Source organism: Polyodon spathula, chromosome 10, assembly GCF_017654505.1.
Source record: "Polyodon spathula isolate WHYD16114869_AA chromosome 10, ASM1765450v1, whole genome shotgun sequence".
NCBI lineage: Eukaryota > Metazoa > Chordata > Actinopteri > Acipenseriformes > Polyodontidae > Polyodon > Polyodon spathula.
Window position 1 is genome coordinate 35,589,790 of NC_054543.1, and position 13,335 is coordinate 35,603,124.

The window sequence follows — 13,335 nt, forward strand, 5'->3', positions numbered from 1 at the left end:
AAAAAAAAACATGATGGAATAAACTCAACTACACAGAGTAATTCAAATGAAAAATACCTGACAGTTGGTTATGTTGGTTAATAGATAAGAAATAAACACATTACAGGTCTACTATACTGTAGTCTTGAAAAGACAAAGATTGCTGTAACCACGTGCAGGGCTGTTCTTATATACCCAAGTAACCTGTAAAGGAACCAAAACCAGTATAAAATCCCAACACACCACAGATGAATGATGTATTTATCATCATGACCTACACGCTGAGATCTAAAATCACCAGCAATTTGGCTTTTAAAATGGTCCCATTTTTTTCATAACATCAGAACAAAGAAAGCACCATCAATTTGACTTTTAAAAAATGTCAATTTTCATAATATGCAAACAAAGAAAACACACACACCCAGAAGTCGTCAGCAAAAAAATGTTTTTAATCAAACTTAAACCAAGATAAAACTTTAACATGTAGTGTCACTTGATCCATTACCCAGTACCTTTTGATTTCTGTCCAAATACTTTTTAGCTCCAACATAGTGTTATAAAAAATAAAAAAGCATAGTTAGTACCAAATGTCACCAAATGGTAGTCACTGTCCGTCGTAAATCAGGTTCAGTCACCATTTCTATCAGTCATGCTGAGGGTCATGTCATTTAACTCATTTCTGCAGAAACAAAAAACACATCACAACCATGAAGATGTAACACCCACATCCTACATCCACAGTATCAGAATCAGACAAGTGTAGCCTGCAATAGCTCAGCCAGTCAGGTGGCTGCAACAGAGTAAATTATACAGCATGTGTTGCAAGATCTTTTAATTTGTGCTGGTCTTGAGTGTTTGTTTTATTTCAGGGTCTATCGTCCATTCACTCAAACCCAACAACAGAATGACTGGATTCACACTGTTGCTAAGCAGATCTGGGGCTTGCTCTAAGAAAAGTAATGATCTGAATTCATTGGTTTAATTTAGGTTTAAAACAATTGAATTAATTATCCTTGTTATATAAACAGAATAATCCCTGCAAGGGCTTGTGGGTTATTTGGCTATCCTCATTCATGGTATAATTACAGTACTCTGAGCTGTCAAGGTGTATCCACTATTCATGCAATAATTAATAACATACTGCAAGCACAATACTAAAAATGCTTTTATTCTTTGGTGTATACTTTGGATCCTTTCTCAGCATGTATTAAATTTAAATCACCTGTACTGTCGAATATGTGTGCTGTCACCCACGTGAATTTCAGTTTCCTTCTTTCAGCATGCATTTCTTTAAACAGTATCATTATTATAGGATAGTTGGATTATTTCAATTTAGGTTTGCTAATAAACTGCTTTTATTGGTTTATACTGTAGCATTTAACATTAGCAAAAAGAAAAAATATACATGATGTTTGGCTATAGCTTTCTTAATATGCGTTTATGATAGGAACTGTACTGAATCTTGTTTGATCTTCAGACCTTGGAAACTGAAGTCAGAGTGTCTACACTACCACCTTCCATGGTCAATATTAATACTGTTGTCAGCCATTCTACTTCAAAGTCTGAAACCACATATCCTAATACCTATGGAATTAACTCCTTGCACAAAAGGTTTTGAATTCACATGGGCTGGCAACAAATGCAAATTAATGTGAATAACTTCCTTGTTGAAAATCAAGTGCAAAGTAGCTGTGGGTAACAAATTTGCTTTCTCCAAACAGATGAAAAAAGTGTCCTGTGGTCTGGCACTCATTCTAGTTAAACTTGAATGTCACTCTTCAAAATACAATTGTCATCAGAATGTATTCAGTACAAAGGTGACAGTGGTTAATAGTGTTTGTATACAACTCTGCATTGCAGATGGAAATGTATTGCAGTAACATTATGGTTTTAAATAGTCAGAGTTGTACATGAAATATGTTCTCTTATGATACTAGTCAAAGAGCAGACTGCTATTTTGTAGGGTTCAAATTATATAGCTTCAAACTTTTGGTCTCGCTGAAAAGAAAAGCAGCTTACCCTTTCATCACTTACCAATTCCAGATTCATTGAGATGATCTAATATGTTCTCTGTCGTTTATGAGATTCTTCTTTGGGTGGATCGGCAAGCATCACTTTGAGTTTGACTCCATTTATCACTTTACTGTGCAAAGTTATCATGGCCTCATTGGCACTCTTTCTGTCTGCAAATTTAATGTATCCAACATTGCGCCCCTGCACAATGTACACTTCTATGAGTGATCCAAATCGACTGGGTGGGGGGAGAAAGGCAAATTAAACATTTAAACCGGCAATAGCACCCAAACTCCAAAATATTAACCCCTCCCCCCAGTTCTCCAGGCATTGACAAAGATGCAGAACTTTTTTGCTTTCAAAATAGGACAGACTGAATAAACAGTAACTGCTGGAGTTCCAGCTACGCAATTACAGTCCTGCGTAATTTTATGCCTAAAACATGCCACACATAGGTGCGGAACATTAAATAATATCGCCATTAACAAAGAAGGATAGAGAAAACTAATGGATCCCACTGATGATAAAGGGAACATTGACTGATTTTGCCAGAAAATGCCACAACAAAATTCCCACGTTGCAAATATATCAGTAAAAGATTTTTTTGTTTGTTTTGCACCGACGGTGGTACCCAATGCACTCTACTGCCAGGGGAAACTGACATCGTCTTCCTAATTTGATAACATTAGTTTTCAGATACATAAATGCAGTAACAAATACAGCTGATGCCGAGCACAGCAACTCAACTGTATAATCTTGTCCTTTTCAACAGGAGGCGTTCTCTTTCAGAAGACAAAGAAAGAACTGGTATTCCTTTTGTTTTCTTAAAGCTAAATGTATGACCCTTTATTAATACAGTACGTCTACACATTGTATAATAATTCAGTTGGGGGAAATTAGCTAGCCCAATATAGATAGGAGACAGGATAGCATTTTTAGATACAACACAACTATACACCCCTTTTTCCAAAAATAGAATTACTCTTATTGAAAACACCATAGAATGAATTTAAATTATAATCTACTCTTTAATGAAAATGTATATTTAGCTCCTTACCAGAAAACATCCTCCAAAACATCTACAGGCAAAGGAGCTGGATTAAAGACTATAAAAAGCCTCTCTTTGACTCTGCTATCAGCTGGAGCCAGTTTTCTGTGTGGAGGCAAGGAGACGTCTGTCTGCAAGCGATTCATCTGAGTACTGCTTCCAGAAGAGTACCCCTTGAAAAATCAAACACAAAACGGAAAGATCTGCACATTGAAAGAAGGTCACAAAATAAGACTGTGACCCAAGAAATACAACACACTGTTCTAATGGATTTAACCAAATATTTTAAAACACAAATATTTTAAACAAAGTCACAGAAAATGTGAACAAAAATACAGATCAAAAGAATCATGTTTGCAGTATGAAACGTCACACTATCAAAATTAAAACATTACAAAGTTAGTATCTGGTATGATGATCTTGTGCAGCTGCAGCAAACTGGTGAAGGTTGGCTAGTAGTGGTTGTTGGAATTTCTCGTGCTGTAGCCACTGCAGTCTGAAAACAATTACACAGATGTGACTGTCTTGGTCGGTGTGGTGACCCTCTGCCTTCCAGGTCGTGGCCTGTCCCTCACAGAGACTGGTGAGGTTTCTCTGCTGATTGCTGAAGCAGAACATCTCATTCTCTGGGCAACTTCTTTAACATACAGGCTGCCTTCAATCATGTCGATAGCAACCAGGCGATCTTCATTACTCAAGTAGAGCATGGTTGTATCCTTCGCTGTTCTTGCATTAATTAAAATCCTGTCTTCGAATGGCTATTTATACAGGTTCTTAGTCAACACATTTTGGCAATTAACTCAACCCAAATATCAAAAACTGAGCACCTGGTGTTTTTATGAAGTCACATGACTTGAGCTCAGTATTTTGTTATCCCAAGGAACAAGACTACTCAAACAAACAAACCTATCTGCACACTATTTAAAATGTAAATAACATTATGTATGTGCCCAATGAGCTACTGATGTAAAAAACTTAAGACACTTAAGTTTTCATTGTGCACCAGTACATATATTAAGTGCAACAAAAACTCTAAGTGTTGACACATCACTGTACATTGTTGTGTTTTTTTTTTTTTTATTATTTGGAATCAGCAATTATTTCTTATTTTCTTCCCAATTTGAAATGTCCAATTATTTTTATTTCAACCTGGTTCACCGCTGCCACCACCGTGCTGACACGGGAGGTACAAAGACAGACACACGCGGCCTCCGAAAACTGTGTCGTCAGCCGTCCACTTTCACACTGCAGGCCCGCCATGCAGCCACCTCAGAGCTACAGTGTGAGGACCACGCAGCTCTGGGTAGCTTGCAGGCAGGCCGGCAGGCGCACGTCCAGTCTACAGGGGTTGCTAGAGCATGGTGAGCCGAGGACACCCTGGCTGACCTAGGTCCTCCCCACCTGGGTCGGCGCTCAGACAATTGTGTGCCAACCTCTAGGAACTCCCGTCTACGGTCCGCAGTGGAATAGCCTCGACCCGAACCTGCGACCGCCACGCTATACAGCGCATCTTGTACTCTACGCGGAGCGCCTTTACCGGATGCACCACTTGGGAGCCCCCAGCACTGTACATTGTTGATTGCATGCAAAGAAAAAGGCCCAAAACAAGTTATAGGTAAACTATTGTCCAGCAACACATAATCTATACAGCAGAGATTGTTTCTTGCTAGAAATACATGCAAAAACCCAATCATTTGCTCAACTGAACAGTAATTTTCCCTACATTTATTTTATAAATCGAATTACTCACAGAGCTTGTTTTCATGAATTGCTGACCAACTGGACTACTCCAAACCATGGACATCATCTGAGCGGCAACCAGCTGCAAAGCCATCATTCCAACAGGACTGCAAAACCAGACAGCAGCATTAAGGGACCTTGACACTGAATGTCTCAAAGCAAGCACATCATTCAGCAAATGAAATTGTTTAAAAAATAACTAAAACATTTGAAGTGTAACACTGCATGGTGAGTGTAATTTCCAAAATTGTAATGTTTCATTACCAATAATATACACTTCAGTATTACTCTGCAATTAGTTTAGCGATTGTCTGTTATGGCCTATAATACCCATTGTCATTTTGTCTGATCACAGGCCACAGACTGTCAAAAAACAGCAGACCATTGACAGTGACACTGAAATCTTTTCAAAGAGGATAAATTACAAACATCACAATAATGTAAAGTAGACATAAGGATTGATAAGATCGAATTATATAAAAGCAGATAACACAACTTCAGCAATGAATATGGAGAAATAAATGTTTCCTTACTCACCATTACATCAGTTGTACAAATTTTCTGATACAGTAAAGATTGGATAGTTGTTTGCAATCCAGAAATACAGGTTTATATTCCAATATGGTAATGCCAATATGGTAATGCCATAACAACTATTTATTATGGATATATTTGTATCCTGATGATGCAGACACAATTAAAGTCTCTATATAATTTTAAAAGCGAGTGCCGATATTATGACATTGTGTGAAAAATAGTTATGCGACTGAAATACTGTAACTTGCTTACTTGTTAGGCAAACAAAGAAATTACAAAACAGACAACCCGCAGTGCACAAAACGATTTCCTCCGAGTGGGCGTTCAACAGGAGTTGTTTTGTCCTGGTCTGCGTTTTAGGTGACAGAAATTTTTCAGCAGCACGACAAGCTGGATGAATCCGCTTTTCTGATAACCATGATCTTGAAAATAACATCTTCGTAATCCCTTTTAATACTTGACCCCTTTTCAATCCACTCTTTTCCACAAGATCACTGCAGCTAGTTGCACCCATTTTTATTACTGTACTCAACACGCACTTTCGCAATAGCCTTGACAATTATATTGCCTTATATTTGGGCTAATACGGGTATATATGTGTGTATGTTCATGGAGGTTTCCTACAAAATTTCAATAATATTTATTAAAAAAAAAATCCATTTAATAGTGTTTAAAGTAATTTGTGTTAAGTACAAAATTGTAATAGATCCATGCCTGTGTTACATAAACTGTCAAACCAAATCTTATTCTTACAACCTACAAGTCAAGTCAAATCCTACAAAACTGTAGGCCATACATACACAGGCTGAGAACTGTTTCCCTTTTGAAGCGTCGCAAGTGATGTGGTACAAAAACATTTTAGTAGGGCTATATAATATAAACTTTTTAAATATCATATATATATATATATATATATATATATATACCATATCTATATATATATATTATATATCTATATATATAGATATATATATATATATATATATATATATATATATATATATATATATATATATATAATGCTAATATTCTTAATAAACACTGCTCCATCCATTTCACTGAAAAAAAAAAAAAAAAGCCTGCAAGATTTTAGTAAGCCAAAATTGGATGGCACTGAACCTGAAAGGCCACTTTATGACCACAATTCCAGATAAAATAAAAATGTGGATATCTAACAGAATAAAATGTGTAACTCTTTGAATTAGCCTTACCTTGACTTTTCTTCTCCATCCTCAATGTAGGTAAGAACCAGCCTATTTCCAGGAGGGTATTCAAAACCATGCAGCTTTTCTTTTGCATATACTGCTGATCCCACATTATTATACCGAACCAAAGCTTGACCTAGTAATATTATTGAGCAAATAGAATATATTAGCCAGAATTTCATGAATATTCACCATAGAAACTTCTGACATCTGGATTTAGACAAGAAAAAGATGAGTACCTTTATTATATCCATAAGGATCTCTCTGCATTTCACAATTATCCAGACCAGGAATGAGGTCAAAAAGATTAAACATCTGTTCCTGTGACAGACTGGCTCGGGAAGAGACCAACAGACATTTAGTGATCGAGTCACTGCCTCTCATCTCATTCACTCCAAAATTACTGGCTTCAGCTGCACACATGGAGAAGCACACAGTCAGAACAAGAACAGGGCAAATCATATACAATCAACATTGCTACTTTCTGCAGAAAACTTGAATTGAACTTCATATTCTGGTCTATATTTTGGGACCTTTATCGCACTGATTATCACTTTAATGAGTAAGGTTACTTTAAAAAAGGAGGCGATAACATACCAAATGGATATGAATTCATTCCAGGATCGTGGCTCATGTGATCAGATCTTGGAGTACTGAAATAATCATTATCACAGGGCGCAGAAGCTCTGTTTTTGGGTTCTGCAAGTATTGCTCTGTAATCTGCATACAAGGGAAGACATTGTTAAGACTTTGAAATGAAGGACATGCTGGGGGAACAATGTATATTCCAAATCAGTAACAAAATTCAACAATGCATTAAACTTGGGGACACTTATTTCCGAGTTGTTTACGAAAAAAAGATTTAGGCTAGGCTGTTGTGCATTTATTTTTAATTTGGGCCTTTGCATACATTTTTTTTGTTATACGGAAACAATAAGTAGTATGAAACAATGCTCTTACTTCTGTCACAGTTTTCAATAGCCATGGCTGCTTGGGAAGGCTTCAAGTATCTCACATAGCCCAGACCTTTACTTTCTCCTGTGGTCTTATTTCTTATAACAATGCAATACTCAATGTCGCCATATTCCTAGGGAAAAACGGACATTGTTATGAATGCATTATTGTTATTAATAATATTATTAAATCAGAAGGTACACCATTTAGATAAGTAAGAAAACAGCTAGTATTCTCATAAAACACAACCTCCAGATTGTGTCACCCCTTTTGATTTGCTATCTCCCTCAGGCAGTCTTGCCAGGTGTTCTGGTACAGTAGGTGAATGCCACAGAAAAAAAAATGTATTGGCACACAATGAGGTGATCTTTTACTAACATATACACTACCGGTCAAAAGTTTTAGAACACCCCAATTTTTCCAGTTTTTATTGAAATTTAAGCAGTTCAAGTCCAGTGAATAACCTGAAATGGTACAAAGGTAAGCGGTAAACTGCCAGAGGTTAAAAAAAAAAAAAAGGTTTAGGTTACCAAAAACTGAAAAATAATGTACATTTCAGAGTTATACAACAACGCCTTTTTCAGGGAACAAGTAATGGGTTAACAACTTACAGCTGTTCTGCAGCAATAGAATTAAATTAAGCCTTGAAAGTTGATGCTAACAATTCCTACAGGTGTCCTAACTTTTGTTGATTACTTACAAACCCTCTGTCTGTATAAAAGCAGTGTTGGAACAGACTGTGTTACTACACCCTCTTAAGCATTATTTGGACAGTATTGTACTGCAAGAAGTAGTATATTGCTATCATAATGGCGAGAAAAAGGCAATTAACAAAGGAAGACAGACAGACCATTATACACCCTTAAAAGTGTTGGTCTTTCCTTTAGAGAAATTGCAAAGAAAGCCAAGGTGGTAGTGAGTACAGTTTCCTACACCATCAAAAGGCACTTGGAAACTGGAGGAAACTCTGACAGGAAGAGGCCTGGCAGATCCAAAGCCACAACAGAATCAGAAGACAAGTTTCTGACAGTCAACAGCTTGTGTGAAAGGCGGCTCACAGGACAACAGCTTCAAGCACAAATTAACACGGAGTATTAGTAAGCAAGTCTCAGTTTCAACTGTGAAGAGAAGACTTCGAGCTGCAGGTTTGACAGGTCGAGTGGCAGTAAGAAAGCCATTGCCAAGATGGCAAAATAAGAAAAAGAGGCTTGCCTGGGCCATGAAGCACCGCCAGTGGACTACTGAAGACTGAAAGAAGGTCTTATTGACCAATGAATCAACATTTGAAATCTTCGGTTCATCACGCAGGGTTTTTGTATGCCGTCAAGTAGGCGAAAGGATGGTTCCTCGGTGTGTGACACCAACTGTCAAACATGGAGGAGGAAGCATGGTCTGGGGCTCTTTTGCTGGATCCAGAGTTGGCGACTTGCACAGAGTGAGTGGCACCCTGAACCAAAACGGCTACCACAGCATTTTGCAGCGCCATGCAATACCCTCTGGTATACGCCTAGCTGGTCAGGGGTTCATCCTACAGCAAGATAATGACCCAAAACATACCTCCAGGCTATGTCAGAACTACCTTAGAAGAAAAGAACAACACTGTAGGCTTCAAATCATGGAATGGCCAGCACAGTCTCCAGACTTAAACCCCATCGAGCTGGTTTGGGATGAACTGGACAGAAGGGTGAAAGCAAAGCAACCTACAAGTGCAACACATTTGTGGGAACTTCTGCAAGTGTTGGGAAGAACTTTCCGAACAATATTTGATTTCCATTGTAGAAAGAATGCCACGAGTGTGTTCGGCTGTTATATCTGCAAAAGGTGGCTACTTTGAGTCAAAATTTTTTATTAAATTTTGTTAAACAAAACGATTCTATGGATTTCTTTTTTATCTCCAATTGTTTATTTGTTCTATGCTTTAATTTCAGAGTACACTGAGACATTAAACTGCGTAAATTTCAATAAAAACTAGAAAAATAGAAGTGTTCTAAAACTTTTGACCAGTAGTGTAAAGGAGTACACAAAACAAACATACATGCCAAATACAAACACAAAGAAATCAAAATTATGATTAAAAGGCGATACAATGCTACAATTTAAAAAGGATGTACTGCGTGTGAATTGAAGAGACATTTTTTCTGTGTTTTTGTTTTTTGTTGTCCTCTTATGCTTTAGACAGAGGAAAGTCTTTTCAACATATTTCTCTCTGGTTAAAAAGCAGCGCAGTTTTTCTGCTGCTGCAATAACACTGGTCTTTGTAAGTGGCATATTTACTGGAGCACAGACTACAAGTGCTGTTACTACAATAAGTTTCACAGTAAAAACTAGCAGTTTTTGGGTAACAACCTATAAATTGCACATTCAAATACCTCAGTACTGCACTTTGAATTTTAGACCCTTTTTAAATGTTGTACACAAAGTGTGCAATCCCAATTGAAACATTCCTGTACAAATGTGAAACAGTACCTCTACATACAAAATGAATCGCTAACAAATCTATAACCAGCTTTTGCACCACTGCATTTTACCGATGACTTACAGCAATTTATTTTTACCTTGAATTTTTCCTTTAAATCCTCTTCTGTAAATGTTTTGGGAATCATAATAAAGATCCTGGTCAGCTCTTCATCTTCAACATCTCTGTGACTCCCAGAGGATCTGGACTGGGCGATGAACACCTTCAAAACACAGAAAACAGCCATTGCGTACAGTACCTCGTATACTGATTTCACTGAAGAAAAAAAAAAGTACTAAATGTACTAAAAACAATACCTGTGAGACAAAAAGTAGACATATCATGCTTTAAAAGGAAGCCATACCAACTTCAACTAACTTAACTACTTCACTGTGAATTTTCAATACAATAAACACACACCTTTTATGTTAAGTTAGGAGCCAGCATTACTGACTCCTAACCTAAACACATTAGGCTACAGCTTGAAAAGCTAGTTTCTGTGTACATACCACATAGACACCAAACAAAGAGTTGGGACAGGTGGGATTGTAAACAAAAAAAACGAAACATTGGTTCGCTTCACTGAAGTTTATACATGCAGATAAATGGCAAATGCAGTATTTTAGAGTATATACTTAACCTTAATACGTGTATTGTCTGAGTTACGAAATGTCAGTCAAATTTGTCAAGACAGAACTTCTAATTTATAATGATTAATGAAACTAGTTCATCACAAATACATTCTAGCTTCTGTGCAAATACTGCGACATGAAAATGTGTCACTGACACGAGACTAAAGGTAAACATGAGTTTTGTGGTGATGTTAATATCCTAATACACGGAAGTTTTATCTGAAGTCTTACCAAACGTTTACAGTATATTCATTAGACACCAGGTCTAAACTAGTACCAGTAGTAGCAGTAACTAGTAAGTGTCAAAAGAAACTCGTATATTTCTTACATAAACTGCTGATATTGCCATCCTATAAATGTATAGTGTGCAAAAAAAGAAGAAAAAAACTGGAAAATTATAAACTGGTATAACCATACACTTATTTATTTCATTTTGAATTCTACGATGTATATTTGTCAAGTCATCTCAGTAGGCCAATTTCCAGCAGTTGCTATTTCAATACATCTACATGAGAACTCATTGGCATTCCAAAGTTTCAACAGCTTTACAGAAGCAGTACTCAAATGTGACTGACCACTTCAGTGTGCTTTATCAATATAAACAATCATTAACTTTTCTTTGCACTGTTCTCTGAGATTAACACCAACGCAACCTAGTCCATCTTGAAAAGAAACGTAACCACTAATACTTTAATAATAATGGCAACAAAAAAAAAAAAAAAAAAAAAAAAAGAAACCGTCGCGCTGGCAGGTCACATGTGTTTCTGCGTAGATAATAGAATTACATTAATATAACAAAGGTCTTTGTGACTAGCCTGCACAGATTTATTAATCTGCAGTATCAGATTTCTTTTTTCTTTTTCAGATGCATGCTAGATATTACATAAACCATAATAATAATAATAATAATAATAATAATAATAATACCTTAATTGGTTTTGTTCCTTCTGCAAGACATTTCCCGTGCATGTCTTCCATAGCTTTGCATGCCTGCGATGATTTGGCAAATTTAACGAAGGCTACTCCTTTAGACTCTTTAGTATGTTTGTCTTTTACCACCCAAATGTCTTGAATGTCCCCAAAAACTGAAAAGTGCTCCCGGATGACCTCCTCGGTCGTGGATTTACTTGTCACTAAGAACAACCGACTGTTTGGAGGATCGTCAAGGCTATCTGCATACGTTCTAACATTGGAATCATCCGTCATTTTAACGATCTAAGCGGGATCAGACTATGGAGAAGCTGGAATTGTTTATCAACACAATCGAGAGACGGTACGGTATAAAACTAAGTGCATCCCGTGTGGCTGTGTTAGGATGCGCCCTCAACGTATAAGATAAAGAGGCCCTCCACAAAACACAAATCAAGAGTGTACACTTCCCTTTTATTTAAACGTGAAGCCAATAGCGCCATCTATCGGCCGGGGTCTACACATTTTTATTATACCCGCAGGTAGTTAACCGATATTTCAAAATAAAAGTGAAAGGCGGCAGATTGATTCCATCATAAAACCAATCTTCATTGGACGGAGGGAGGGGGAGGAAGGACATGGCAGACAGGGAGGGAGTGAGGGTAAAAAATTGAAAAACTTGGGGAACATTGTATGAGTTACAATACTGTACTGTGTTTTTTGTACTCCAAAAAAAAAAACATTTGATCAATAAATAAATAAATAAATAAAACCAAACTTCACCACTTTTAGAAACTTGACAGTTTATACGTGTTCTTAACTGTAGTTGGTAGTTTACATGTGTTCTTAACTGAAATAGTTTCAGAAACAATTTCCTTAAAGGATGTTGTACTTGAATAAAAAAAATTAGATACGAATTTGTTGACCTTTGACTCATAATTCAGGATAATATCTAATTGTACTACAAAACCAAACTAGATCCAAAGTTGAAAATGCTGGAAAATTACTTTTTTACCATCTTGCTTTGGGTATGTTGAAATACATATCATTATTTCAGAATGCTCAATGTTTATACTATTAACAAATAAATAAATAAATAAATACACAGAATCATTATCCATAGCAGAAGTCTTTCAATCGTGACCTGTTAAACAAGTTAAAAGTTGTGAAAGCTCATACAACAATTTGTAATAGAAAATCCTACACACCTGTTTGTGCTAATGTATGCAACATGTCTGTTTCGCTGTTGCCATCTGGACGTTTGATTAAGTGGGATGTAGCATCACACTGTGTTTTTATTGCTTTCCATTACACAGGCTCAAACTCAATGACTGTGTAATGATGACATTAGCAATTTCACTTAATGTGTTCTTCAACTTGCAGCCCCTTCAGAATGTATTTCACCATTCCCTAGACATACGCTGTGCCTGCTACTTTGAGCCCTATACGAAGCACAGCAATGAATGATGTACATCTCCCGCAATAGCAAAACTGCTGCACCTGCTTGTGTTTATACCTGTTGACTCAAAGCTGGTTAAGCACAGTGTAACTGACTGATGCTTCCTTCATAAAGGGATTTAACCTTTCATCAGGAAGCTAAAGACTGCCTGTGAATATTAAAGTGACATGTTTCAACAGCACTGAGACATTATCCACACTATTATTTTATTATTTGTTTATTTAGCAGATGCTTTGATCCAAGGTGCCTTACAGAGACTAGGGTGTGTGAACTATGCATCAGCTGCAGAGTCACTTACAATAACGCCTCACCTGAAAGACACAAGGAGGTTAAGTGACTTGTCCAGAGTCACCAGTTGAGTTAGTGAGTGAGCCAGGGACCTCCTGGTTACAAGCTCTTTTCTT

At 36.9% G+C, this 13,335-nt stretch overlaps 1 protein-coding gene across 1 annotated transcript; it reads right to left on the reverse strand.

Annotated features, from left to right (window-relative positions):
• Nucleotides 1–407: 407 nt before the first annotated feature.
• LOC121322195 (RNA-binding protein 45-like) lies at nt 408–11,903 on the reverse strand. The gene is made up of 10 exons (XM_041261792.1): nt 11,491–11,903; nt 10,032–10,154; nt 7,483–7,609; nt 7,120–7,242; nt 6,762–6,935; nt 6,529–6,658; nt 4,791–4,887; nt 3,050–3,213; nt 2,014–2,230; nt 408–658 (listed from the first exon to the last, which is right to left on the reverse strand). Exons 1-9 carry the CDS (start codon nt 11,767–11,769, stop codon nt 2,038–2,040), a joined length of 1,410 nt encoding a protein of 469 aa, XP_041117726.1. The 5' UTR covers nt 11,770–11,903; the 3' UTR covers nt 408–658; nt 2,014–2,037.
• Nucleotides 11,904–13,335: the final 1,432 nt, after the last annotated feature.